The 23,517-nt window shown below is 56.7% G+C and overlaps 4 protein-coding genes across 4 annotated transcripts; 2 read left to right on the top strand and 2 right to left on the bottom strand.

Moving 5' to 3' along the window:
- Positions 1 to 3,749: 3,749 nt before the first annotated feature.
- LOC308637854 (interferon lambda-3-like) lies at positions 3,750 to 5,129 on the bottom strand (the record flags this gene model as incomplete). Its single annotated transcript, XM_081274708.1, has 6 exons — positions 3,750 to 3,848; positions 3,924 to 4,019; positions 4,114 to 4,257; positions 4,488 to 4,565; positions 4,848 to 5,029; positions 5,120 to 5,129. The coding sequence occupies 6 exons, from the start codon at positions 5,127 to 5,129 to the stop codon at positions 3,750 to 3,752; spliced, it is 609 nt and encodes a 202-aa protein (XP_081130834.1).
- A 2,494-nt stretch (positions 5,130 to 7,623) lies between these two features.
- LOC308637853 (interferon lambda-4-like) lies at positions 7,624 to 9,166 on the bottom strand (the record flags this gene model as incomplete). The annotated part of the gene is made up of 6 exons (XM_081274707.1): positions 7,624 to 7,722; positions 7,858 to 7,932; positions 8,045 to 8,188; positions 8,261 to 8,332; positions 8,735 to 8,913; positions 9,088 to 9,166. The coding sequence occupies 6 exons, from the start codon at positions 9,164 to 9,166 to the stop codon at positions 7,624 to 7,626; spliced, it is 648 nt and encodes a 215-aa protein (XP_081130833.1).
- An 8,139-nt stretch (positions 9,167 to 17,305) lies between these two features.
- LOC308637852 (interferon lambda-4-like) lies at positions 17,306 to 18,866 on the top strand (the record flags this gene model as incomplete). Its single annotated transcript, XM_081274706.1, has 6 exons — positions 17,306 to 17,399; positions 17,573 to 17,751; positions 18,158 to 18,229; positions 18,302 to 18,445; positions 18,558 to 18,632; positions 18,768 to 18,866. 6 exons carry the CDS (start codon positions 17,306 to 17,308, stop codon positions 18,864 to 18,866), a joined length of 663 nt encoding a protein of 220 aa, XP_081130832.1.
- A 2,561-nt stretch (positions 18,867 to 21,427) lies between these two features.
- LOC308637851 (interferon lambda-3-like) lies at positions 21,428 to 22,798 on the top strand (the record flags this gene model as incomplete). The annotated part of the gene is made up of 6 exons (XM_081274705.1): positions 21,428 to 21,437; positions 21,528 to 21,709; positions 21,992 to 22,069; positions 22,291 to 22,434; positions 22,529 to 22,624; positions 22,700 to 22,798. The coding sequence occupies 6 exons, from the start codon at positions 21,428 to 21,430 to the stop codon at positions 22,796 to 22,798; spliced, it is 609 nt and encodes a 202-aa protein (XP_081130831.1).
- Positions 22,799 to 23,517: the final 719 nt, after the last annotated feature.

Raw genomic sequence — 23,517 nt, 5'->3', positions numbered from 1 at the left:
CACGTCAGAGGGACCCCAGGTCCATGCTGGTCCTAGAGGAAGAGGACACGGAGGAGCGTCTTCAGAGCGGGGGAGCCCCAGGAAGGGCCCTTGCCCCTGAGGGACCTGGAGAACTGCCTTGGGGACATGGGGACAATGCAGTGAGAACCTCCTCTCCCAGAGCCCCCTGGGCCTGCAGGAGCAGCCACGTCCCCCTAGTCAGAACTGGAGGTGTCCCCAGCTGGTGATCTGGCAAGGACCTCAGATGACAGTGACACCAAGCAGACTGTCACCTTCATTTCTGGCTCCTCCGCGTGTGTTGGCTTACACGGTGCTGGGCTGTCCTGAAGTCCTGGGGCCACAAATCCTAGTTCAGCATCCAGGGGCCCCAATCCAGTGCAGCTGGCGGGAGGGCCCCACTCCCGTGGGCTCCCGGGGCACAACTGCTTTCTCGCCCGCTGGCCCTGGGGTCCCCCGTGCTCCTTGGTGGTGGTCCCTGCACTCCACACTCAGGATCTCGGGGTGTCTGGCAGGAGCTGAGTTCCTCCCGCTCAGCCCCATCTCCACGGGGCCTCTCCCTGCCCACGTCTGGGTGCATATGTCCCCCTTTGGGAGGTCACAAGTCACACTGCATTGGGCCCACCCTGATGGCTTTGCTTGCTTGATTGCCACTATAGAGACCGACTCCACAGAAGGTCACATTGTAGGTGGGGGACGAGGACTTCAGCATACCTTTGGGACACTGGAGGACCATAATGCAGCCTGGGCGGGTGGGTGGGGGAGAGGTCACCAGCATGGAGCCTTCTCCTATGACAGACGTGTGCCAGTCCAGCAGGGGTGATGGAGGCGGGGGGGGGGGCGGGGAACGGGGAGCCCAGGTTTCCTGGTGGCCCCTCAGGAAGAGGGTGGGAGGGGGTGAGGCTGGGAATGTCCCATGGGGCTGGATGGCCTCCCGCTCTGGGGCCCACAGAGGGGCTTTGGGGTGACCCTCTGACTTCCAGGGGGACAAGGGAACCCAGACCATCAAGACACCCCAAGGTGGCTCCGTCAGGGCCAGGAGGGGCGCTCGGGGATGCTCCTAGAAGCCGGCCCCCTGATGGCCGTGGACGTAAGAGGACCTGAGACACGAGGCCAGGCAGTGACAAGGACGTCCTGGGAAGGCAGATGCGATTGTCAAGATGGAGAGCGTGATCGGACTGGCCGCCCGTGGGCCCGACCCGGGAGACCTGGGGGAGAACAGACGTCTCCGGGGGGGACAGGAGGGCAGCCATGGGGCGTCTATGAATTGGCACAAACAAAGAAACCCAGGAGCGGGGCCGGGCTGCGGTCAGAGGCCCTGGGAGGAAGCCCTGCGCCCTCCCCAGGTGGCAGCCTGAGTCGGCTTCCAGTGCCGGTGGGATGAAGGGACTGGGACCCTGGGAGAGGGACCTACACGTCACAGCAGGGGTGTCCAGGAGCCATTCCTCAGCCCTTCTGCCAGGGCCCCCCCCCCCACCTGGGTGCTGTGCTGCCTTGAGCTGGCTCCTGACAGCCAGGACGCATTCCCTGACTCCTTGTTGTTGCTGTTGCTGTTCCTGTTTGTCCTGGGGGCTGAACCCAGGGCACCTGGCCACGGGGTCCACAGGGAGCCACCACCCCCTTATCACTTGGAGACGGGGTCTCCCTGCGCTGCTGGGAGGAACCTCCAACTTGGAATCCTTCTGCCTCAGCCTCTCAGCAGCTGGGCTGCAGGTGTGCGCCACTGCTCTCCAGCGGTTAAGGTCAAGGAGGGCGTTTGCATTTGAACAAAGCCATTTAAAATGTAAAGGACACTTGGGACAACTTAGATACAAGAGATAATTACTATCAAAAGTCCCTTTCACTTACTTCATGTATCACTCTGCCCTTGAGGTTCACAAGTCTCCTGGGTTGGATTGTGTCCCCATAGTGTGTGGGGAAGTCCTAACCCCTGCACCTCAGAGGGTGACCCCATTTAGAGTAGGGCCACTGCACACGGGAGCTGTTAAGATGAGGTCATTGAAGGGGGCTGGAATCTGTTAGGTCTGGTGTCCTCATAAGTCAAGGAAGAAGAGAGGAAGGGGAGACTCCAGGGAGCAGAGGCCATGGGACAACGGAGGCAGACACTGCGGGTGCCTCTGAGGAAGGCCCAGGATGGCCACAAACTCCAATGGACAAGGGAGGAAGGCGTCTCCCCTACAGGTGTCGGAGGGAACCTGCTGCCCAGGGCTCCAGGTGTGACTTCCGGCCTCCAGACCTAGGAGACGGAGGAGGCTGTCCCTCTGAGCCCCTGGTCTGCCCTGTTCCTGAAGCCAGTTTTTGTCAGCGTTTTCCCTGCGATGACTGAAGGGACCCAGCCAGAACAGTCCTAGAGCAGGACACCTTCACCCGAGGGCTCACCGGTCCCAGGTCTCAATCCGGGGACATCCAGCTGGTTCCTCAGGCTCCAGGGGAGGCTGGACATCAGCCAGAGGGTGTGGTGGAGGGAAGCAGCTCACAGGACGCCCAGGAAGCAGACTCCCCTCCCCAGACACCAAGTGTATCCCCAGCCCCGTCCCCAGTGCCCCGCTTCCTCCAGCCACCCCCAGCCTCCAGTGACCTCAGTTAATCCCCTCAGGGGTTAATTCCCTGATGAGGCCAAGGCTGTGGCCCAGCCATTTCTCCCCCAGACCTTCCTGCATGGTCTCACAGGTGACCTTCGGGGGGCCACCACATCTGAACACACCAAAGAGCTAGGACATTAAAACACGCTGTCCCTGGCATCGACCTTGGGGGGGACGGACACACCCAGGGCCACTGTGCAGCTCTCCTGAGGTCCCAGCTCACTGGCAGCCTGACCTTGGCCATGGTGCTGTGTTGTCACCTTGGAACCCGGCAAGGCCCCAGATTGCGTCTTTCTTCACCGACGGCCAGTTGTCACCTATTACCTGCCCAGCACCGCCAAGGGGCCACAGACCACTGCCCTGAACAGAATCCTGGGACACAGGATCTGGGTGACTATGGAAACTGGGGACCCAGCCTGCCACACTGAGCCTCCTGTGAGCATGGGGACACCTGGGGAAGGGGTTACAGGAGTCCTGACCAGGCGGGGCCCGAGATCCATGGTGATGAGAGAAGATCAAACAGATCCTCTATCCTGGTCCCCTCCCATCCTGGACATGACAGTAAGCGATGACATCCAGAGGTGAGGGCAGACACCAGGCCATCCTCAAAGGGAGAGGGGGCCATGTTTCCTGGGACTTTAGGACTGTTTTCCAGGAGGGTGCACAGCTCTGGTCCCTGAGGGGTAGCATCCCAGGGACAAGGACCAGGACCAGGCTGCCATCCCGCTGCAGGGCCAGCAGAGGCCTCAGTCCTGAGCACCAGGGAGCAGCTTGTGGCCCTGCCCGCGACCTGGGAGGGCTCCCTGCAGGGACCCAGGACAGCCCAGGGGACACTCTGACTTCTGCCCAGGAAACCAGGACCCCACAGTCCAAGCCCCTGGCTCCCGCTGCAGACCCCAGACAGGTGACGAGGGGCTGGGGGGAGCTACATGTGGGGGAGACAGAGATGGCCACCAACAGGACACACACAGACACGGGCCTCGCAGGAGAGCCTGGGCCTCGCCGTTTATTTGCAAAATGTTTACAAAAGTAGAAAAATAAACACTTCACTGGATCTGAGAGTCACACAAATAAATAAGGCCACGTGGAGGGCTGGGGACAATAAATTAAGGAGTGTCATCGCTGCACAGATGAGACCTGGGATCCCTTGACGGCTCAGCAGGGTGTGGGTCAGACGCACAGGTGTCCACTGGCCACACACTTCAGGTCGCGCACCAGGAGGCGGAGGAGGTTGAAGGTGACAGAGGCCTGGAGGCAGGCGGGGGACTCCTGTGGGGACGAGGGGCTCAGTGGCTGCCGTGGCAGGCCCAGCTGCTCCACCTCTGTCCTCTGCCACCCACTCACCTTCTCGGGGGCCTGCCGCAGCCTCTGCAGCCAGTGGGACAGGCGGTGGCGGTGGCGACCCTGGGGCCTGAGGCCTGCCGTGGCCTGAGCCGGGGCCTGTGGGCAGAGGAGGGCGTGTGAAGTGGGCCTGGGCACAAGGGACGTGTGGTGTCACAGCCATGACCCAGCCGCCCAGGACCCCAGGACTCACACAGGCCTGCAGCTGGGACTGGATGTGGCCCAGCATGTGAAGGGGCTGGTCCAGGACGTCCCCCAGGGTCGAGTTGGCCATGGTCCCCAGGACCTGCAGTGTCAGGGCCAGCTCTGCCTGCAAGGCCACAGGGCGCTCCCACACCTGAGGGGACAGAGACAGTGAGAGGTCTCCCTGAGAGAGAGCTGGGAGGGGACAGGGAGGGAGGGCAGGGAGAGGGAGGAGGAGGGGCAGGGAGAGGCCACAGCAGTGCAGGCAGCAGGATGGGGAGGGACAGTGGGCAGGGAGGGACAGGGACCCTGAGAAGGACAGGGTCCCCTGGGAGGCGCTGAGTGGGCCCAGGAGGCCAGGCTGGCCTGGCTCTGCCAGCTCACCTGCAGCTGCCGCAGGTCCCAGGGCCTGGGGAAGAGCGGGGAGGGGCACTCGAGGTCCTTGAGCAAGAGCGACTCCTCCTGGGGAGCAAGGGCACAGGTTAGCCCACACTGGAGGGCGAAGGCTAGACCACAGCAGGGACCCGGAGGGGCCAACAGTAGGAAGAGGGCAGGTTCCCTCAGGGAAGGGCAGGCTCCCTCAAGAGAGACCTCAGGTCGCCCAGAGCAGCCAGAACTCGAGGGAGCCCAGGGAACACAGGGCAGAGGCCAGTCCTGAAGGGAGGCTGAGGGCCACCCACAGAGCTGCACGGGGAGGCCCAGGGAGGAGGCCAGGGCACAGGCAGGAGGGACAGGGACACTCACAAAGGCGTCTCTGGCCTTCCTGAAGGCCTGTAGCTCCCGCGGGGCCAGAGTCTTGAACTGGGCCATGTCACAGTCCCTGGCATCTGGGTGGGCGCTGAGGGCACTGGGCACAGGGACTGCCCGTGTCCTCGTCAGCACCACAGACATCAGCGTCAGGAGGAGCAAACAGCCTCCAGCCGCGCCTGGACCACGAGAGGACAGTGTCAGGGGCTGGGGATGCGAGGACAGAACGGGGACTGGGGACGGTGACCGGGCCATGCTGTGGGGCTCACCCAGCTTCATCCTCGGGTCTGGTGGCCGTCAGCGATGGGATCACAGGGTGCACCTGCGGCTGTGTCCAGGCTCTCTCCCGAGGTCCTTGGGTCTGGGTGCTGCAGTGTCCCCAGCTTCTGTCCCCGTGGTGCAGGGTGGACTGTCCCTGCAGCTCCATGGGGCAGCTTTTATCCCTGCTCAGGGCAGCCCCAGCTGATGTAGGAAAAGCGAAAATGCACCCAGGCCTGCGCTGGCCACCAGGGGAGCCCAGGCTGGGGAAGCCCGGGGGCGGGGCCTCGCACAGGTGAGCAGCTGAAGCGAAAGGGAAAGGGACAGGACTCAGCCTGGCCACCGCAGGAGACTCCCAGGAACCCTCAGCCCTGGGGCGGCCCCGGGTCACAGGAAGGGGTTCCAGTGCCTGCGGAGAGGGACCCAGGACTGGGGTGCACAGAGAGATGGGGACCAGCCTTGGGCAGGGTTTCCCCTGCAGGGAAGAGATGGCAGGGCACCCCAGGGAGCAGCTGCCCTGAGGACTGCAATTCCCAGAGGGGGAGGCCCAGGGCTGAGGCTGCGGGTGAGGTGGGTCAGGAAGGGAAGATCCAGAGTGAGGAGGCCACAGCGCCCCACCCCTCCCCACCTGCTGCCCAGAGCAGGCCAGGGACAGAGCCTGGCAAGAACTTGAAACTGTCTTTCCTGGGCACTGCACCTGGCAGGGGTAATTGGCAACTGGGCAGCTGCCCTGTGCTGTGTCAAGTAACAGAAAACAAAACTGGAGAGGCAGGGGCACAGCAGGGCGTGTGCAGCAGGCAGGTCCTGAGGAGAGGCTCTGAGCACAGAGCCAGGGGAATGAGGGACGGAGTCCTCTCAGGGAAGGAGAGCCACCCCTTCTGCTGAGCCCTGTCATGTCCAGCTCTGCTCCAGATGCCTCATCTCACCTGGCACTGGACATGCACATTCACACCCAGGGAGCACTGTGGCTTGCCTCCTTTTGCAGTAAGTAGTAAACTGCAGAATCTCAGAGAGGTTAAGAGACCTGCCTTAGGACACACAGCAAGGAAGCAGTTAGGTCAAGACTGTGAGTGTTTCCTCTGACATTTGGAGGTCAATCCCAGTCTCCCTTGTGCTTGGGTCTCCTGGACCTAGAGCTCATGACTGTGAGAAAAGACAGTCCTCTGTGACACTTGCCTCCATCCCAAAACCTATGTCCCTCATTCACACTTCCAGGAAACGGATACACAGTCCAACTCTCTGAGCTCTGATTCATACAACTGCTTCCAAATCGAGAGCAGGACGTGCCCAAGGCACCTCCCAGTTCAGTTTCCAGTACAGGAGCCTTAATCCTGCCTGGAGGAGACACTGTACCCCCTGCAAATTCTGCACATTGTCACAGTTTGCAAATCTCTCGGCACCACACTGTTTTTGTCTGTGTGAGTGTGAGTTTGTTATTGTGAGTGTGAGTGTGTGGTGTGGGGATGGGACCCAGGGCCCTGCCCGTGCTGGTCACTGCTCTGCCACTCTTCCACATGCCCTGTCCTTTGCTTGGACAGTCAGCCCAGGCAGTGACCTGCAGTCGCTCTGGAGCTCGAGGACTCTTGGCTTCCATCCTGGCTCCAACCTCAGGAGCTGTGTGGCCTTGGGGAGGAGGCTGCAGGTGGCAGCCAGGAGGGCTAGTCCCCTGGTTTGGACCAAGAGCACTAATCCGAGTATTTCCGGACCTATGCGCAGGCTCCTTTGATGGAGGTCAATTGGGAAGCCCCGTGGATGTCAGCAAGGACCTTACCAACTCCACTTCCAGGTGTGCTGCTCCTTGCAGGAGAAGCAGCCGCCCTCACTGTGCAGAGGAGGAGACTGAGCTCCCACAGAACTCACTCTCCTGGAGTCACTCTAACTGAATGGCAGGGTCAGAACTGAACCTCGGGTCCCCTGATTCCCTGGATGAGCCCTTCTTGCTGTGGAGTTTAGGTTCAAATGAAAACAGAAAGGAAAAGATGCGAAGGCCACACTGTTCAATAACTGTAATAAATTAACATGAGCAGTCAGAAGAGCAAATACAGGATTTCACCAGTACAAGCAACACGTGTGTAACAGAGTCCAGCAAAGGATGGTCATCCAGGACCCTGTGCCCTTCACTCTCAAGTCCCTCAGGGAATGGGCTGTTGGGATACTGATGGGAGCGTCATGGATTCCCAAAGTCTTACGGCGGCCATCCAGAGTGCCAATCAAGGGACATGATTCCTGAAGAAGGTTGAGATTCCTGGCCACCCCAGCGTCAGGGCCAGGAGGGTCTCAGCAAGGCTCAAGGCTGTTTTGTTGCATTGGTCTTGGAGGAGCTCCCGCACCACAGGGACCTGAGTCCTCTCTCTGGGAAGAGTGAGGCGCTCCTTGCACCTGTACAGGTGGAGCCAGGTGCAGCCAGTGTTCCAAGAGTGTCTGGAGCCTCAGCGTTCACTGTCCAGGAGACACACCAGGTCCAGGGTCCCGCGGCCAATGGCTTGGAGTTGGGATGCCCGCCAAGCCCAGCAGGTCAGACACAGGGTCCCGAGTGCGCCACCAGCCTGAGGTCCCGCGTGAGCAGGCGCAGCAGGTTGAAGATGACAGAAGCTTCATGGCAGCGAGGCGAGTCCTGGAACCCAGCAGGAGTCAGGACTGTCCTTCCCCAGGACCTCCTGACAGGGCCCCGTCGCCCCCAGGGTCCTCCTTATCCTTCCACCCGCTGCTGTCCCCTCCGTGGGAGCCCTGCACCGCCCACTGCACTCACAGCTCTGCGTGGTTTGTGACGCCTCCGCGGTGGCCTGGGGGACTTCCTCCTGGAGCCCTGCGGGATCAGCTGGAGCTGCAGGGGCGACGCGGGTCAGTGGGGCAGCCGCCGGCCCCAGCGTCCCTCCTAACCAGACCCAGACCCAGATTTCGTGGGCGCCACGAGGACGAGAATCGCTGTCACTCACGCAGGTCTCCAGGTCACGTCTCGCGGCCGCCAGCAGCTGCAGGGTCTGGTCGGTGCCAGGGCGCATCTCTGGGTGTCGCAGGCCACTCAGCACCGCCTGGGCGTCCGCGATGCTGCGGGCCACGTGGCGCAGCCCAGCACAGGACTGGGGAGACCCGATGGCAGTTAGAGTCGCCGCGCCAGCGCCCCGCGCCCCCTCCCAGGCACCTGGCCTCACCATGGGCTGCGGATGGTCCCTCCGGGGGCGGAAGGAGCAGTTGAGTGGCCTCCAGCTCAGGGTCTCTTCCTCCTGCGGGACAAGCGTCAGGTGAGGCTGGCACCTAATTGTGGAGCTCGCGAGGATGTGGGGACGCGGCGCGGGTCTGGCCAGGTGGCTCCCCTGTCCTCCACTGGGCTCAGCAGCTCTGCGACGAGGGGGCGGGGCTGAGATGTGCCCCGTGCTCCCCGGGCCCCGCCCGGCGCCGCCACCCGGACCCCTGTCGCCCAGCGCGATGAGCCCCTCCGCTGGCGCCCAGCCTGGGTGGTGCTGGAGCTCGGGCTCTGGGGAGCCTCCTGCTCAGAATCCTGCAGCACAGTCCCAGAGGCGAGGCTCAGCGCTAGGTCGCAGGGTCGCTAGGGACGTGGATGGGCGCGCGCTGGCCGCTGGAGGGCTCAGGGCTGGGCGCAGGGGTGGAGGGCGGTCCCCACTCACGTAGCTGTCCCTCAGCGCCTTGACCGCCGCCAGCGCCCTCGGGTCCAGAAAGCGGTAGTGCGACAGCAGGCAGCGCCTGGGCACTGTCCCCCTGGAGTCCGACGCCACACCCAGTGTCCACAGGACCCACAGCCACAAGGCCACCCAAAAAGCTCCACTCCTGGGCCTCATCTCTGCTCCTGCAGGTGGCGAGGACGTCAGGGAGACCCAAGGATGAGCCTTCCAGGGCAGCCCCTGCCTGTGGTTCCAGTGGAGGGGTCTCGTCCTCAGAGAGCGTGGCTGATCCCATGTAGGGACAGACCTCGTGGACCTCGACGGTCTCCACCGCTGCGCTCTTTCCCTTCACTCCTCACCTGTGTCTCCCTTCCCTGCCTCGGGCTGCTGCAGGACCCACCGTCCACTGTCTTCTGTGGTGATCTGAGCGACGACCATCTTCCACACTGCTCCCTGCCCGGGCCATGGGGTGGCTTTTATGAGGAGGAGCTCTTAGCCGGGCTTCCCCAGCCTGGGGATCCTTTCTGAACGTCAGCGCTGGCTCCAGTCCCCAGGATCCCAGCCAGGGTTACCCAATAAATGGTCCTGAGCCAGAGGTGGCTCCTGGTCTGTCCCTGGCTACCAAGTTCAGTCTCTGCTCTTCCTCTGTCCTTTCTCTTTGTCCTTATCTTTCTTCCACCTTCATAACCGACCCTGAGCAAGCAACCACCTGCTCCAGTCTGTGCGTTAAGCTTTCTTGCATCCAGATCATCTCGGGGTTTGAAGGACACACTAGGTGGCTTCAAGGCTTCTCCTCTGCTGCCATGGCCGCCTTGAAGCTTCTCAGGGTCTACTTTGCTGTCTGTCTTCATTTCACCAGTCTCTTCTCTCGGTTCCTTCCTTCCTTCCTTCCTTCCTTCCTTCCTTCCTTCCTTCCTTCCTTCCTTCCTTCTTTCCTGCCTCCCTCCCTTCCTCCCTCTTTCTCTCCTTTTTGAGATCCATCCCTCTTTTTATTCCTTTTACAACCAAAGTTCAGCTCAGCATCTCTGGGTCTGTCTAGGTCAATCTGTGGGTTTTAGTTTTGAATCAAGTTGGTCTCCATCTTTGGTGAAGGTACCCAGTCATGTTCACAGAATAAAGCCTGCAAACAGAAAATCACAAAAGAAAAAATAAAGACCTCACCTATGATGTCCCCACCCTTCAGCCCACCTCTGCATCAGTTTTCCAGATAAAAACTTTCCAAAATGTGAGTTGTGTGTACCATTTCTGATTATTGAGGTGACACTTTCTTACAAACATTGATATAAAAACTCCACTTGGACAGTTGGAGGAAGCCTTGAGTCCCCCTTCCTGGAGGCAGACCTATTTTTAACAATTTGTAACTATTTCTCCTGTTCTTTGCCTTTCTGTGAGCAATTTCACTCCAACTGGAAGCAGGCTTTCCTCCATTTGGTAGCTGCTGTTCAGGTGTCTTCCTGATCTCTGTTTGCATCTTCTTTAATTACAGTGTATCAGTTAAGGCCCAGCAGGAAACAGCTGGCCCAATCAATTTAGGATAATTTGAGGCGAGGTTGACACCAGGAGCATTTACAAAAGGACTGTGTCCTGAAGGGGAGTGACAAGGGACAGTGCAAGTTCCTAGGGCCAGCAGGGGCCTGGGCGGGCACCCCTTGCCCTAAAGGAAGGAGCAAGAGGAGGATCTGGTTGCTGGCCCTGGGAAGGAGAGTCCCACAGGTGGGTCAAGGAACAGATCAGCTTGGGTCGAGCCACAGGGAGGAAGCGGGAGGAACAAACACCCTGCCCTCCTGTCCCTCTCCCTGGCTTTACTGCTAAGGTCTCTTAGGGGCCGAAGGCCAGCCTCCTCCATCCAGAGCAGGAGGAAGGAGCAGGGAGAGTGGCCGTGGAGAGACCAGCCCGTCCCAGCTTCGGCCCCAACAGGATCATTGACTAACCAGCCTCCTACTGGTTGGCATTGACGTATCCCCCCATGTTGATCAAAGCCTTGGTTTTCAGTGGGTTTGGGAGAAGGGACCCTGTTTCCCTCCCATTATCTTAACAGTGTCTTTCTCAGAGCCATGATTCCAAATTTTTAGTTTTAGCTTTAGTTTTAGTTGTTTTGATGATGCCTTTCGTATTGTATCCAAAAAGCCATCAACAAGCCCAAGGTCACCTAGATGTTCCCCATGTTGTCTTCTAGGGAGGTTCTAGTTTTTCGTTGTACATTTAGGTTTATGCTACATGTTGAGTCCATTTTGGTGAAAGGTGTGGGGTCTGTGTCTAGATTTATTTATTTATTATTTTTGCATGTGATGTTCAAATGTTTCAGCACCATTTGTTGAAAATAATAAAAACCTATCATTTCTCCATTTTGTTGATTTTTTTTTCTCCTTTTTCAAAACTCGGTGGACCACATTTATGTTGTTCTTATCCTGGGCTCCACTGATCTATCCACCTGTCATTTGGCCAACACCCCCCTGTGCTGACCGTGATAGTTTTGAAAGAAGTCTTCAGCTTAGATCATGCCAATCCACCCACTTTGCTTGTCTGCCTTACTATTGTGTTGGTCTTCTGGGTCTTTTGAATCTCCTTACAAACTGTTGAGTTATCAGTATCCTCAAATGACATGCTTTGATTTTTTTTTTCAGTGCTGGGGATAAGCCCAGGGCTTTGAGCACCCCGGCAAGCCGGGGTTTGGGTTGGATGGCACTGACTGTGTAAAAAGAAGTTGGGAAGAACTGACTTCTCACAATATTGAGTCTCCCTATCCATGAACATGGAAGATCTCTCAATTTTTAGATATATGTAATTTCTTTCATTAGGGCTTTGTAGTTTTGCTAACACAGATCTTATACCTGTTGTGTTAGATTTGTCTGTAAGTATTGCATTTTGGGGGGTGCTAACGTAAATGGTGGTTTTTTGTGGGGACTGGATATAAACCTTGTATATGCTAAGTATGGGGTTTACCATGATTATATCCTCAGCCCTATAAACAGTTCTTTTAATTGCAAATTCAAATTGTGCATTGTAATTACACAAGAAAGCAATTGACATTTATGTATTAATCTTGAATCCTACAGCCTTGCTACAATTACATATTGGTTTAAAATTGTGGGTTTTTGGGGTTTCTTTTTTCCTACCAGGGATTGAACACAGGGGCACTGGACCACTAAGCCACATCCCCACCCAATTTTGTATTTTATTTAGAGACAGGGTGTCACTGAGTTGCTTAGGTCCTTGACATTGATGAGGCTGGCTTTGAACTCAAGATCCTCTTGCCTCAGCCTCCTGAGCCACTGGGATTACAGGTGTGTGCAACTGTCCCTGGCTCTATAATTGTAGTTTTAAAGAACACCTGTCCCTGGTCACCAGGTGGAGTGGTGAACACACAGGATTATGAAGGAAGCTAATTATACTGAAACAAAATTACCAAACCAGAAAAAGAATTTTGTGATACAGTAATATAAGTGTCTCTTCATCGATGTGTTAAGGAGCAAGATACAGCAACTCGTCTAATAACTACTATACATTGGAGATGGCAAAAACTATAAATGATATTTCAAAGGTGTGTGATACCGCTGTAATGTGCTGTAAAAATATGTGTCTTCTTTCAATGACTTTAATTGTCGATATTAACAGATTCTAATACTATTGTTGTTTCTTTCTTCTGTTTTCTTCTTTCTTTGATTCTGGTACTAGGAATGGAACTCAGGGCTGGAGAAAGCTAGGCAAGTGCTTGTCCTGTCCCATCATCCCCGACGTAGAATACCCATAAATTGTGAGCAGTGAAACTTTAAAATAATTGTTATATTTTTGAGGTCTATTATTTTGAGAAAGGTAATAGGCAAATGTTTAGAACATTTGACATCATATATCTGTTTTCTATATTTATATATAGATGAATATATACACCAAGGGTATGTAAGCTCTAGATGATGATTTGTAACCTATTGCAGCTTCATCAATTTCATTGAAATATTCTCAGAAACAAAAACGTGGAACTTAATGGGTTAAAAACCCCAATGAGATCCCATTCCATACAACAGCTAAAAGAATCTGCGGTAAGACCCAGTGCTGGTGAGGACACAGAGAAACTGGATCACTCTCGCATTGCTAGTGAGACTTCGAATCGTACAGCCACTCTGGAAACCAAAATTAACATGTGGGCTGGGGTTGGGGCTCAGGGGTGGAGCACTCGCCTCGCACAGGGGAGGCAGTGGGTTCCATTCTCAGTACCACATGCAAATAAATAAACAAAATCAAGATATGGTGTCCATTTATAACTAAAAGAATTTTTTTAAAAAAAGACTAACCATGCAACTACCACGTGACTCAATAATTGCATTACTGAGAATTTATCTCAGAAAAATGAAGACAAACCCTATGTTTATAGCAGCTTCATTTACAATGGCCCCAAACCAGAAAATAACCATGTCCTTCTGTAGATGAGTGGTTATCCGTGCCACGGAACACTGTTATGGTTTGCTTATGAGTTGTCCCCCAAAAGTTCCTGTGTTCATGGAGGTGAGATGATTAGATGATGAGAACTGTAGCCTACACAGTGGATTAATCCATTTGATGGATTAATAAGTGGAAAAGACTGAGTGGTGGTTGTAGGCAGGTGAAGCATGGCTGGACACGCAGGGTCACTACTATGGTGTGCCCTTGGGGAATTATACCTGGTCCCCTGTCTCCTCCTCTCTCTGTTTCCTGGCAGCTTGAGTAGGGCAGGCTCCTCACCAGGCCTTTCCGCCATGATGTTCTACCTCATCTTGGGCCCAGGACAGTGGAGATGGTGGTTTATGAACTGAATCTCTGAAACCATGAACCCATATAAGCTTGTCTTTCTCTCAGTTGTTCTTCTCGGGTCTTTTGGTCACAGTGACAGGAAAAAAAACCTGATTAACACAAACACTACTCAGTAATAAAAATGAATGAACTCTTGATATTTACAGCTGTCTGGGTAAACTTCTAAAGAATCATGTCCAGTTTTTTTTTTTTTTCATTTACACCAGACGGTTACATACTGGATGTTTCCATTTACTTTACATACTTCTTAAAAAATACCTTTATTTTATTTATTTATTTATATGCAGTGCAGAGAATTGAACCCAGTACCTCACATGTGCAGATACCACCCCAACTCTATTTTACATCCTGTTTTGGGAGGGGTTACTAGGGATGGAACTCAGGGGCCCTTGACCACTGAGCCACATCCCCAGCCCTACTTTTTTGTATTTTATTTAGAGACAGGGTCTCGCTGAGCTGCTTAGGGCCTCGCCGTTGCTGAGGCTGGCTTTGAACTCGTGATCCTCCTGCCTCAGCCTCCCTAGTGTCTGGGATTACAGGTGTGTGCCACTGTGCCTGGTGTATTGTACATTCTTGAAGTGACAAAATTACAAAAATGAAGAGCAGATTAGCGAATGCCAGTAGTTTTGGAAGTGCTGAACTGGGAAGAGAGTGACTGTGACTCTTAAAAGGGTGACACAAGGGGCCTTGGGGCTGTGGCCCAGTGGTAGAGCGCTTGCCCAGCACGTGTGCACCACATAAAAATAAATCAATACAATAAAGGTATCGTGTCCATCTACAACTAAAACAATAGTTTTTTAATTTCTTACAAGAGAATGAACTCTACCCGAGTAGCCAACACTTGAGATGAAAACTCTCTTCTACTTTTTGGGTGGTGCTGGGGATCCAACCCAGGGCCTTGTGCATGTGACATACGTGCTCTACCAACTGAGCTACATCCCCAGCCCCGGGATGGAGACTCTCACGGCTTCCCCCCAGCATTTTGTGAGAGGATGTTGCTCTGACCGCTAGACCTGCTGATGATGGCTGAGAAGCTACTATCCTTGACCTCTGCCGCGTGGCCACAGCGCTGCTGTCTCTGCTGAGCCCTCCTAGCCCCAGGCTGGCCTCCCTCTGGCCCGCAGACTCAGTCACTGGGAGGCGCTGTCAGGAGACCACGGGGAGCGCAGACAGCAGGTTTGTTTCAGATTCTCCCAGCAAGGCCACGTCTAGGGCTATGTCCCTGTACCTAAAGCCACCCTCTCGGCCTTGTCAGTAACAGTCCCCCTGTGGCTCCGCCCTGGGGTACATCACCAGCCCTTGTCAGTTCCCTTAACCCTGCTGACGTTCCCCTGGTTAACCTTTTGAGTAAGCCCTCCGTTTCCTGTAGATTTTATTTTTCCCTGACAGTTTTAAAATTTGTGTCAGCATAATGAAAAATTCACAGGCTGCTGTAAGGAACGATGTAAAGAGCTGAGGGTGTTGGAGCACAAGCCTGTAATACCAGTGACTTAGGAGGCTGAGGCGGGAGGATGGCAAATTGGAGGCCAGCTGCAACAATTTGATGAGACCTGTCTCAAAAGAAAATTTAAAAATTGAAAAGGCTGGGGGTCTAGCTCAGTGTTAAAGAACCCCTGGGTTCAATCCCTCGTACAAAAATAAATTAAAAATAAATAAATAGAGGAATAGGAAAGGAACCATACACAGAAACCCTCCATCCCACGAGGATCCCTGAGCAGGCCTTTTTGTAACCACGCCCACCGGCCTCCCTCCCTCTTCCTCCTCCTAGGGCACCAGGCCTCAATACGTCATTCCTATTTCCTGGTCTCTATGAGCTGGAATTGGTGCAGCCGTTCACCCTCTGAAGGACACCTTGGCTTCCCAGATCCACTCTTACAAATAAGGCTATTAGAAACATTTAAATAGCAAACAACTCTGCTATTGAATGGCTACGTTTTGATTTCTCTGGAATAAATGTCCTCAGAGATTCATGGTTTGTTTTATAACTGACAGTCAAACAGTGGCACCAGATCCCCTTCACACCAACAGTGTTGGTGACCCAGTTTCTAGATCATTTTTGTGTTAGACTCACAAGTACATGCTCCAGAATTTCTCTTCTTTGGTTGTTGCTTAAATTCCTAAAGTTTTGTTTTGTTTTGTTTTGTTTAAGAGTATAGGTCTCAAGCAGGGGCTCTTGTACAAGAAGGCTTTCCATTAGGATGGTGTTAAACATTATTTTTATTGCCCACAACTTGAGCTTAATATCCTGCATTGTAGTGCTCAGATCTGTATCACTGATTGTCCATAAATTCTGAATTTTTGTTTTGGTTTTTGGTACTGGGGATTGAACCCAGAGGGACTTTACCACTGAGCTACATGCCCATTCCTTTTTATTTGTACTTTAATCCAGGGTCTCTCTAAGTTGGTTAGGGCCTCCCTAAGTTGCTGAGGCTAGCCTCAAATTTGCAATCCTTCTGCCTCAGCCTCTTGATCTGATGGGATTATAGGCATGTAGCACCACACCTGGCAATTGTCAATAGTTTTCATCTGAAATTTATAGTCCATTCTTCCAGCCATTCCAAGTTTACTTCTAGTACTTCAATCTTTGGAGGCATATGATTTTATTTCAGTTCTATGCTGCATACCAGTTTGGACACTTTAATGGCAAATAAATAGTCAAACTCCAAACTAATGCTGGCTTGTGCCACGAAGAACTTAAAGGCGTACAAAATCGAGAAGTAAGGCTTCAGGTGAGGTTTGACCCAGCAACTGAAGATATCACAAACCTTACATTTTGTTTATTTTTAAAAACCTTTCAGGTCTCCCTTTGTACTGCTGAGAAGGCAATCTATGCCTGTCATTCCAATCTGGTAGGAACAACACAGCATCTTTTCCCCCAAGATGTCCAGGACTGAGATTCATTGTGATGGGAATTGCTTAGGTTAGATGACCACCACAAAGCAATCACACCAATCTCTGTAGCCTGGATGATTTGCTAGAAAATACCTCAACCATTCTAATAGGGACAGTAGACAGCAACCATCTCCAACCATAACCAGACAACTGCCATCAAATCCCCACTCCACATCCACTAACCCATGAGACTGGGCAGGATTCATAATCTCTCTGGGCCTCAGTGTGCTCATTTATACAGTGGCGGCCAGGAGGATCGACCCACAGTGTTGGGGGAGAAAACCCAGTGAACACAGGAGGAGAGGGTAGGATGGGCCTTGCCCGTGGGAGATGCCCGCCTGCCTTGGCAATGTCATTCTAAGCGACACTTAAGAACAGTCCATGGTTCTAGTTCTCCAGAAGAATCTCACACTACTTCTATAATTAGTAAAGAAATGAATATGACTTAATATCAGAACAGGAAAGTGTGTGTGCAGCAGAGACAAAGAAAAGGCAGGGAAAGGGAGGAAGAAGAAGAGACGCCCGAGTAACCCCAAGGCCCAGGACGGGGGCAGGACCACTGCAGGGTGAGCTCCCAGGCGGCTACCTGGACAGGTGGGCAGGGAGCCGAGCTGTGGCCTGGTGAGAGGGAAGGTGGGCTTCCAGTGGCTCCTCAGTGCAGGAGGAGAAGCAGGCGGTGCAAAAAGACAAACCTGTGTTTGGAAAGGCGTCCAGGCCACCTGCCCTGGAGCAAGAGATGAGCCAAGACTGGCACCAGACCATTGTAGGGTAAAGTCCTCTGAGCCAGGCAGGGATCCCACGCGGGCCTGGGGCCAGCGATGACGTTGCGAAAAGGGTACCTGGGACGGGGAAGCCTGGCGGGGAAGGGCTTCTCATCCACTCACATAAAAGTCACCATGGATGGCCCTGAGGCCACTGCAGAAGGTGGACACCACTCTGCACACCACACAGGAGACGGAGAGAGGCACCTCCAGGCATCGAGTGCACATCGGAGGTGAAGAGCGAGGGGCCAGAGGCTGAGAGGACAGAGGGCCTCGGGGTCCACGCGGTCTGTCTGGTGCATGCCTACAGCGCATGCTCTCTGAGGACCCCTCCACTCAACCACAGGCAGGGGGCTGCCCTGGAAGGCTCATCCTTGGGTCTCCCTGACGTCCTCGCCTCCTGCAGGAGCAGAGATGAGGCCCAGGAGCGGAGCTTTTTGGGTGGCCTTGTGGCTGTGGGTCCTGTGGACACTGGGTGTGGCGTCGGACTCCAGGGGGACAGTGCCCAGGCGCTGCCTGCTGTCGCACTACCGCTTTCTGGACCCGAGGGCGCTGGCGGCGGTCAAGGCTCTGAGGGACAGCTACGTGAGTGGGGACCGCCCTCCACCCCTGCGCCCAGCCCTGAGCCCACCAGCGGCCAGCGCGCCCCCACCCATGTCCCTAGCGACCCTGCGACCTACCGCTGAGCCGCGCCACTGGGACTGTGCTGCAGGATTCTGAGGAGGAGGCTCCCCAGAGCCCGAGCTCCAGCACCACCCAGGCTGGGCGCCAGCGGAGGGGCTCATCGCGCTGGGCGACAGGGGTCCGGGTGGCGGCGCCGGACAGGGCCTGGGGAGCACGGGCACATCTCAGCCCCGACCCCGGATCGGATCGCAGAGCTGCTGCGCCCAGGGGACCACGGGGGAGCCACCTGGCCAGACCCGCGCCGCGTCCCCACATCCTCGCGAGCTCCACAATTAGGTGCCAGCCTCCCCTGACGCTTGTCCCGCAGGAGGAAGAGACCCTGAGCTGGAGGCCACTCAACTGCTCCTTCCGCCCCCGGAGGGACCATCCGCGGCCCTCGGTGAGGCCAGGTGCCTGGGAGGGGGCGCGGGGCGCTGGCGCGGCGACTCTAACTGCCATCGGGTCTCCCCAGTCCTGTGCTGGGCTGCGCCACGTGGCCCGCAGCATCGCGGACGCCCAGAGGGTGCTGAGTGGCCTGCGACACCCGGAGATGCTCCCTGGCACCGACCAGACCCTGCAGCTGCTGGCGGCCGCGGGACGCGACCTGGAGACCTGCGTGAGTGACAGCGATTCTCGTCCTCGTGGCGCCCACGAAATCTGGGTCTGGGTCTGGTTAGGAGGGACGCTGGGGCCGGCGGCTGCCCCACTGACCCGCGTCGCCCCTGCAGCTCCAGCTGATCCCGCAGGGCTCCAGGAGGAAGTCCCCCAGGCCACCGCGGAGGCGTCACAAACCGCGCAGAGCTGTGAGTGCAGTGGGCGGTGCAGGGCTCCCACGGAGGGGACAGCAGCGGGTGGAAGGATAAGGAGGACCCTGGGGGCCACGGGGCCCTGTCAGGAGGTCCTGGGGAAGGACAGTCCTGACTCCTGCTGGGTTCCAGGACTCGCCTCGCTGCCATGAAGCTTCTGTCATCTTCAACCTGCTGCGCCTGCTCACGCGGGACCTCAGGCTGGTGGCGCACTCGGGACCCTGTGTCTGACCTGCTGGGCTTGGCGGGGATCCCGAACCTGAAGCCACTGGCGGCTGGGCCCTAGACCTGGCGGGTCTCGATGCCAATGGACGCTGAGGCTCCAGACACTGGCCCCACCAGGACCCACTGGCACCCTGCTCTTCCCTGAGAGAAGTTGTGGGTCCCCAGGATGCGGGGCTTTATCGTGGATGAGTGACCTGGAGTTATTCCAGTGGCTTGGGTCACGGAAGAGCCATGAACTTGGGCACGACCCTCACTGCCTTCAACACTGAGGTTGCCAGGAACCTCAACCCACTTCAGGAACTGTGTCCCTTGATTGGGACCCTGGAAGCCGCCTTGAGAGTCTGAATCTCTGAGTCTCTGAGGGACATCCAAAGGCCCCCATTCCCAAAGGGACTTGGGAGTGAAGGGCACCTGGTCCTGGATTAGTGTCTTCCCTGGACTCTGTTACACGTGTGTTCCTTGTACTGTGAAGTCCCTGTTAGCGCTCCTGACCCTGTTGTTAATTTATTACAGTCATACACAGTGTTGCCTTCCATCTTTTCTGTTCTGTGTTTTCATTTGGACTCGCCCTCGACAGCAAGAAGGACTGATGCCCAGAATCAGGGGACGCGAGGTTCAGTTCTGACCCTGCCATTCAGTTAGAGTGACTCCAGGAGAGTGAGTTCTGTGGGAGCTCAGTCTCCTCCTCTGCACAGTGAGGGCGGCTGCTTCTCCTGCAAGGAGCAGCACACCTGGAAGTGGAGTTGGTAAGGTCCTTGCTGACATCCACGGGGCTTCCCAATTGACCTCCATCAAAGGAGCCTGCGCATAGGTCCGGAAATACTCGGATTAGTGCTCTTGGTCCAAACCAGGGGACTAGCCCTCCTGGCTGCCACCTGCAGCCTCCTCCCCAAGGCCACACAGCTCCTGAGGTTGGAGCCAGGATGGAAGCCAAGAGTCCTCGAGCTCCAGAGCGACTGCAGGTCACTGCCTGGGCTGACTGTCCAAGCAAAGGACAGGGCATGTGGAAGAGTGGCAGAGCAGTGACCAGCACGGGCAGGGCCCTGGGTCCCATCCCCACACCACACACTCACACTCACAGGAATACACATCCTCTCTCTCTCTCTCTCTCTCTCTCACTCACTCTCTCTCTCACTCACTCTCTCTCTCACACACACACACACACACACTACACACACTAAGCCTCACACTAAGACAAACAGGGACTGATGCTTGGAATTTCCAATCTGTGACAATGTGCAGAATTTGCAGTGGGTACAGTGTCTCCTCCAGGCAGGATTAAGGCTCCTGTACTGGAAACTGAACTGGGAGGTGCCTTGGGCATGTCCTGCTCTCGATTTGGAAGCAGTTGTATGAATCAGAGCTCAGAGACTTTGACTGTATCCATTTCCTGGAAGTGTGAATGAGGGACATAGGTTTTGGGATGGAGGCAAGTGTCACAGAGGACTGTCTTTTCTCACAGTCATGAGCTCTAGGTCCAGGAGACCCAAGCACAAGGGAGACTGGGATTGGCCTCCAAGTGTCAGAGGACACACTCACAGTCTTGACCTACCTCTTCTTGCTGTGTGTCCTAAGGCAGGTCTCTTAACCTCTCTGAGATTCTGCAGTTTGCTACTTACTGCAAAAGGAGGCAAGCCACAGTGCTCCCTGGGTGTGAATGTGCATGTCCAGTGCCAGGTGAGATGAGGCACCTGGAGCAGAGCTGGACATGACAGGGCTCAGCAGAAGGGGTGGCTCTCCTTCCCTATGTGGGCTGTGTCCCTCATTCCCCTGGCTCTGTGCTCAGAGTCTCTCCTCAGGACCTGCCTGCTGCACACGCCCTGCTGTGCCCCTGCCTCTCCAGTTTTGTTTTCTGTTACTTGACACAGCACAGGGCAGCTGCCCAGTTGCCAATTACCCCTGCCAGGTGCAGTGCCCAGGAAGGACAGGAAGGACAGTTTCGAGTTCTTTCCAGGCTCTGTCCCTGGCCTGCTCTGGGCTGTGGCCTCCTCACTCTGGACCTTCCCTTCCTGACCCTCCCCGCCCGCAGCCTCCGCCCTGGGTCTCCCCCTCTCGGAATTGCAGTCCTCAGGGCAGCCGTTCCCTGGGGTGCCCTGCCATCTCGTCCGTGCAGGATACACCCTGCCCAAGGCTGGTCCCCATCTCTCTGTGCACCCCAGTCCTGGGTCCCTCCCAGGAGGCACTGGAACCCCTTCCTGTGACCCGGGGCCGCCCCAGGGCTGAGAGTTCCTGGGAGTCTCCTGCGGTGGCCAGGCTGAGTCCTGTCCCTTTCCCTTTCACTTCAGCTGCTCACCTGTGCGAGGCCCCGCCCCCGGGCTTCCCCAGCCTGGGCTCCCCTGGTGGCCAGCGCAGGCCTGGGTGCATTTTCGCTTTTCCTACATCAGCTGGGGCTGCCCTGAGCAGGGATAAAAGCTGCCCCATGGAGCTGCAGGGACAGTCCACCCTGCACCACGGGGACAGAAGCTGGGGACACTGTAGCACCCAGACCCAAGGACCTCGGGAGAGAGCCTGGACACAGCCGCAGGTGCACCCTGTGATCCCATCGCTGACGGCCACCAGACCCGAGGATGAAGCTGGGTGAGCCCCACAGCATGGCCCGGTCACCGTCCCCAGTCCCCGTTCTGTCCTCGCATCCCCAGCCCCTGACCCTGTCCTCTCGTGGTCCAGGCGCGGCTGGAGGCTGCTCGCTCCTCCTGACGCTGATGTCTGTGGTGCTGACGAGGACACGGGCAGTCCCTGTGCCCAGTGCCCTCAGTGCCCACCCAGATGCCAGGGACTGTGACATGGCCCAGTTCAAGACTCTGGCCCCGCGGGAGCTACAGGCCTTCAGGAAGGCCAGAGACGCCTTTGTGAGTGTCCCTGTCCCTCCTGCCTGTGCCCTGGCCTCCTCCCTGGGCCTCCCCGTGCAGCTCTGTGGGTGGCCCTCAGCCTCCCTTCAGGACTGGCCTCTGCCCTGTGTTCCCTGGGCTCCCTCGAGTTCTGGCTGCTCTGGGTGACCTGAGGTCTCTCTTGAGGGAGCCTGCCCTTCCCTGAGGGAACCTGCCCTCTTCCTACTGTTGGCCCCTCCGGGTCCCTGCTGTGGTCTAGCCTTCGCCCTCCAGTGTGGGCTAACCTGTGCCCTTGCTCCCCAGGAGGAGTCGCTCTTGCTCAAGGACCTCGAGTGCCCCTCCCCGCTCTTCCCCAGGCCCTGGGACCTGCGGCAGCTGCAGGTGAGCTGGCAGAGCCTGGCCTCCTGCGCCCACTCAGCGCCTCCCAGGGGACCCTGTCCTTCTCAGGGTCCCTGTCCCTCCCTGCCCACTGTCCCTCCCCATCCTGCTGCCTGCACTGCTGTGGCCTCTCCCTGCCCCTCCTCCTCCCTCTCCCTGCCCTCCCTCCCTGTCCCCTCCCAGCTCTCTCTCAGGCAGGCCTCTCACTGTCTCTGTCCCCTCAGGTGTGGGAGCGCCCTGTGGCCTTGCAGGCAGAGCTGGCCCTGACGCTGCGGGTCCTGGGGACCATGGCCAACTCGACCCTGGGGGACGTCCTGGACCAGCCCCTTCACATGCTGGGCCACATCCAGTCCCAGCTGCAGGCCTGTGTGCGTCCTGGGGTCCTGGGCGGCTGGGTCATGGCTGTGACACCACACGTCCCTTGTGCCCAGGCCCACTTCACACGCCCTCCTCTGCCCACAGGCCCCGGCTCAGGCCACGGCAGGCCTCAGGCCCCAGGGTCGCCACCGCCACCTCCTGTCCCACTGGCTGCAGAGGCTGCGGCAGGCCCCCGAGAAGGTGAGTGGGTGGCAGAGGACGGAGGTGGAGCAGCTGGGCCTGCCACGGCAGCCACTGAGCCCCTCGTCCCCACAGGAGTCCCCCGCCTGCCTCCAGGCCTCTGTCACCTTCAACCTCCTCCGCCTCCTGGTGCGCGACCTGAAGTGTGTGGCCAGTGAACACCTGTGCGTCTGACCCACACCCTGCTGAGCCGTCAAGGGATCCCAGGTCTCATCTGTGCAGCGACGACACTCCTTAATTTATTGTCCCCAGCCCTCCACGTGGCCTTATTTATTTGTGTGACTCTCAGATCCAGTGAAGTGTTTATTTTTCTACTTTTGTAAACATTTTGCAAATAAACGGCGAGGCCCAGGCTCTCCTGCGAGGCCTGTGTCTGTGTGTGTCCTGTTGGTGGCCATCTCTGTCTCCCCCACATGTAGCTCCCCCCAGCCCCTCGTCACCTGTCTGGGGTCTGCAGCGGGAGCCAGGGGCTTGGACTGTGGGGTCCTGGTTTCCTGGGCAGAAGTCAGAGTGTCCCCTGGGCTGTCCTGGGTCCCTGCGGGGAGCCCTCCCAGGTCGCGGGCAGGGGCCACAAGCTGCTCCCTGGTGCTCAGGACTGAGGCCTCTGCTGGCCCTGCAGCGGGATGGCAGCCTGGTCCTGGTCCTTGTCCCTGGGATGCTACCCCTCAGGGACCAGAGCTGTGCACCCTCCTGGAAAACAGTCCTAAAGTCCCAGGAATCATGGCTCCCTCCCCCTTTGAGGATGGCCTGGTGTCTGCCCTCACCTCTGGATGTCATCGCTTACTGTCATGTCCAGGATGGGAGGGGATCAGGATAGAGGATCTGTTTGATCTTCTCTCATCACCATGGATCTCGGGCCCCGCCTGGTCAGGACTCCTGTAACCCCTTCCCCA

The sequence above is a fragment of the Spermophilus citellus genome (assembly GCF_964194105.1).
Source record: "Spermophilus citellus genome assembly, chromosome: 18".
In the NCBI taxonomy this organism is placed as follows: Eukaryota; Metazoa; Chordata; class Mammalia; order Rodentia; family Sciuridae; genus Spermophilus; species Spermophilus citellus.
Note: the sequence above shows the minus strand (reverse complement) of the source record. Positions and strands in the feature narration are given on the sequence as shown.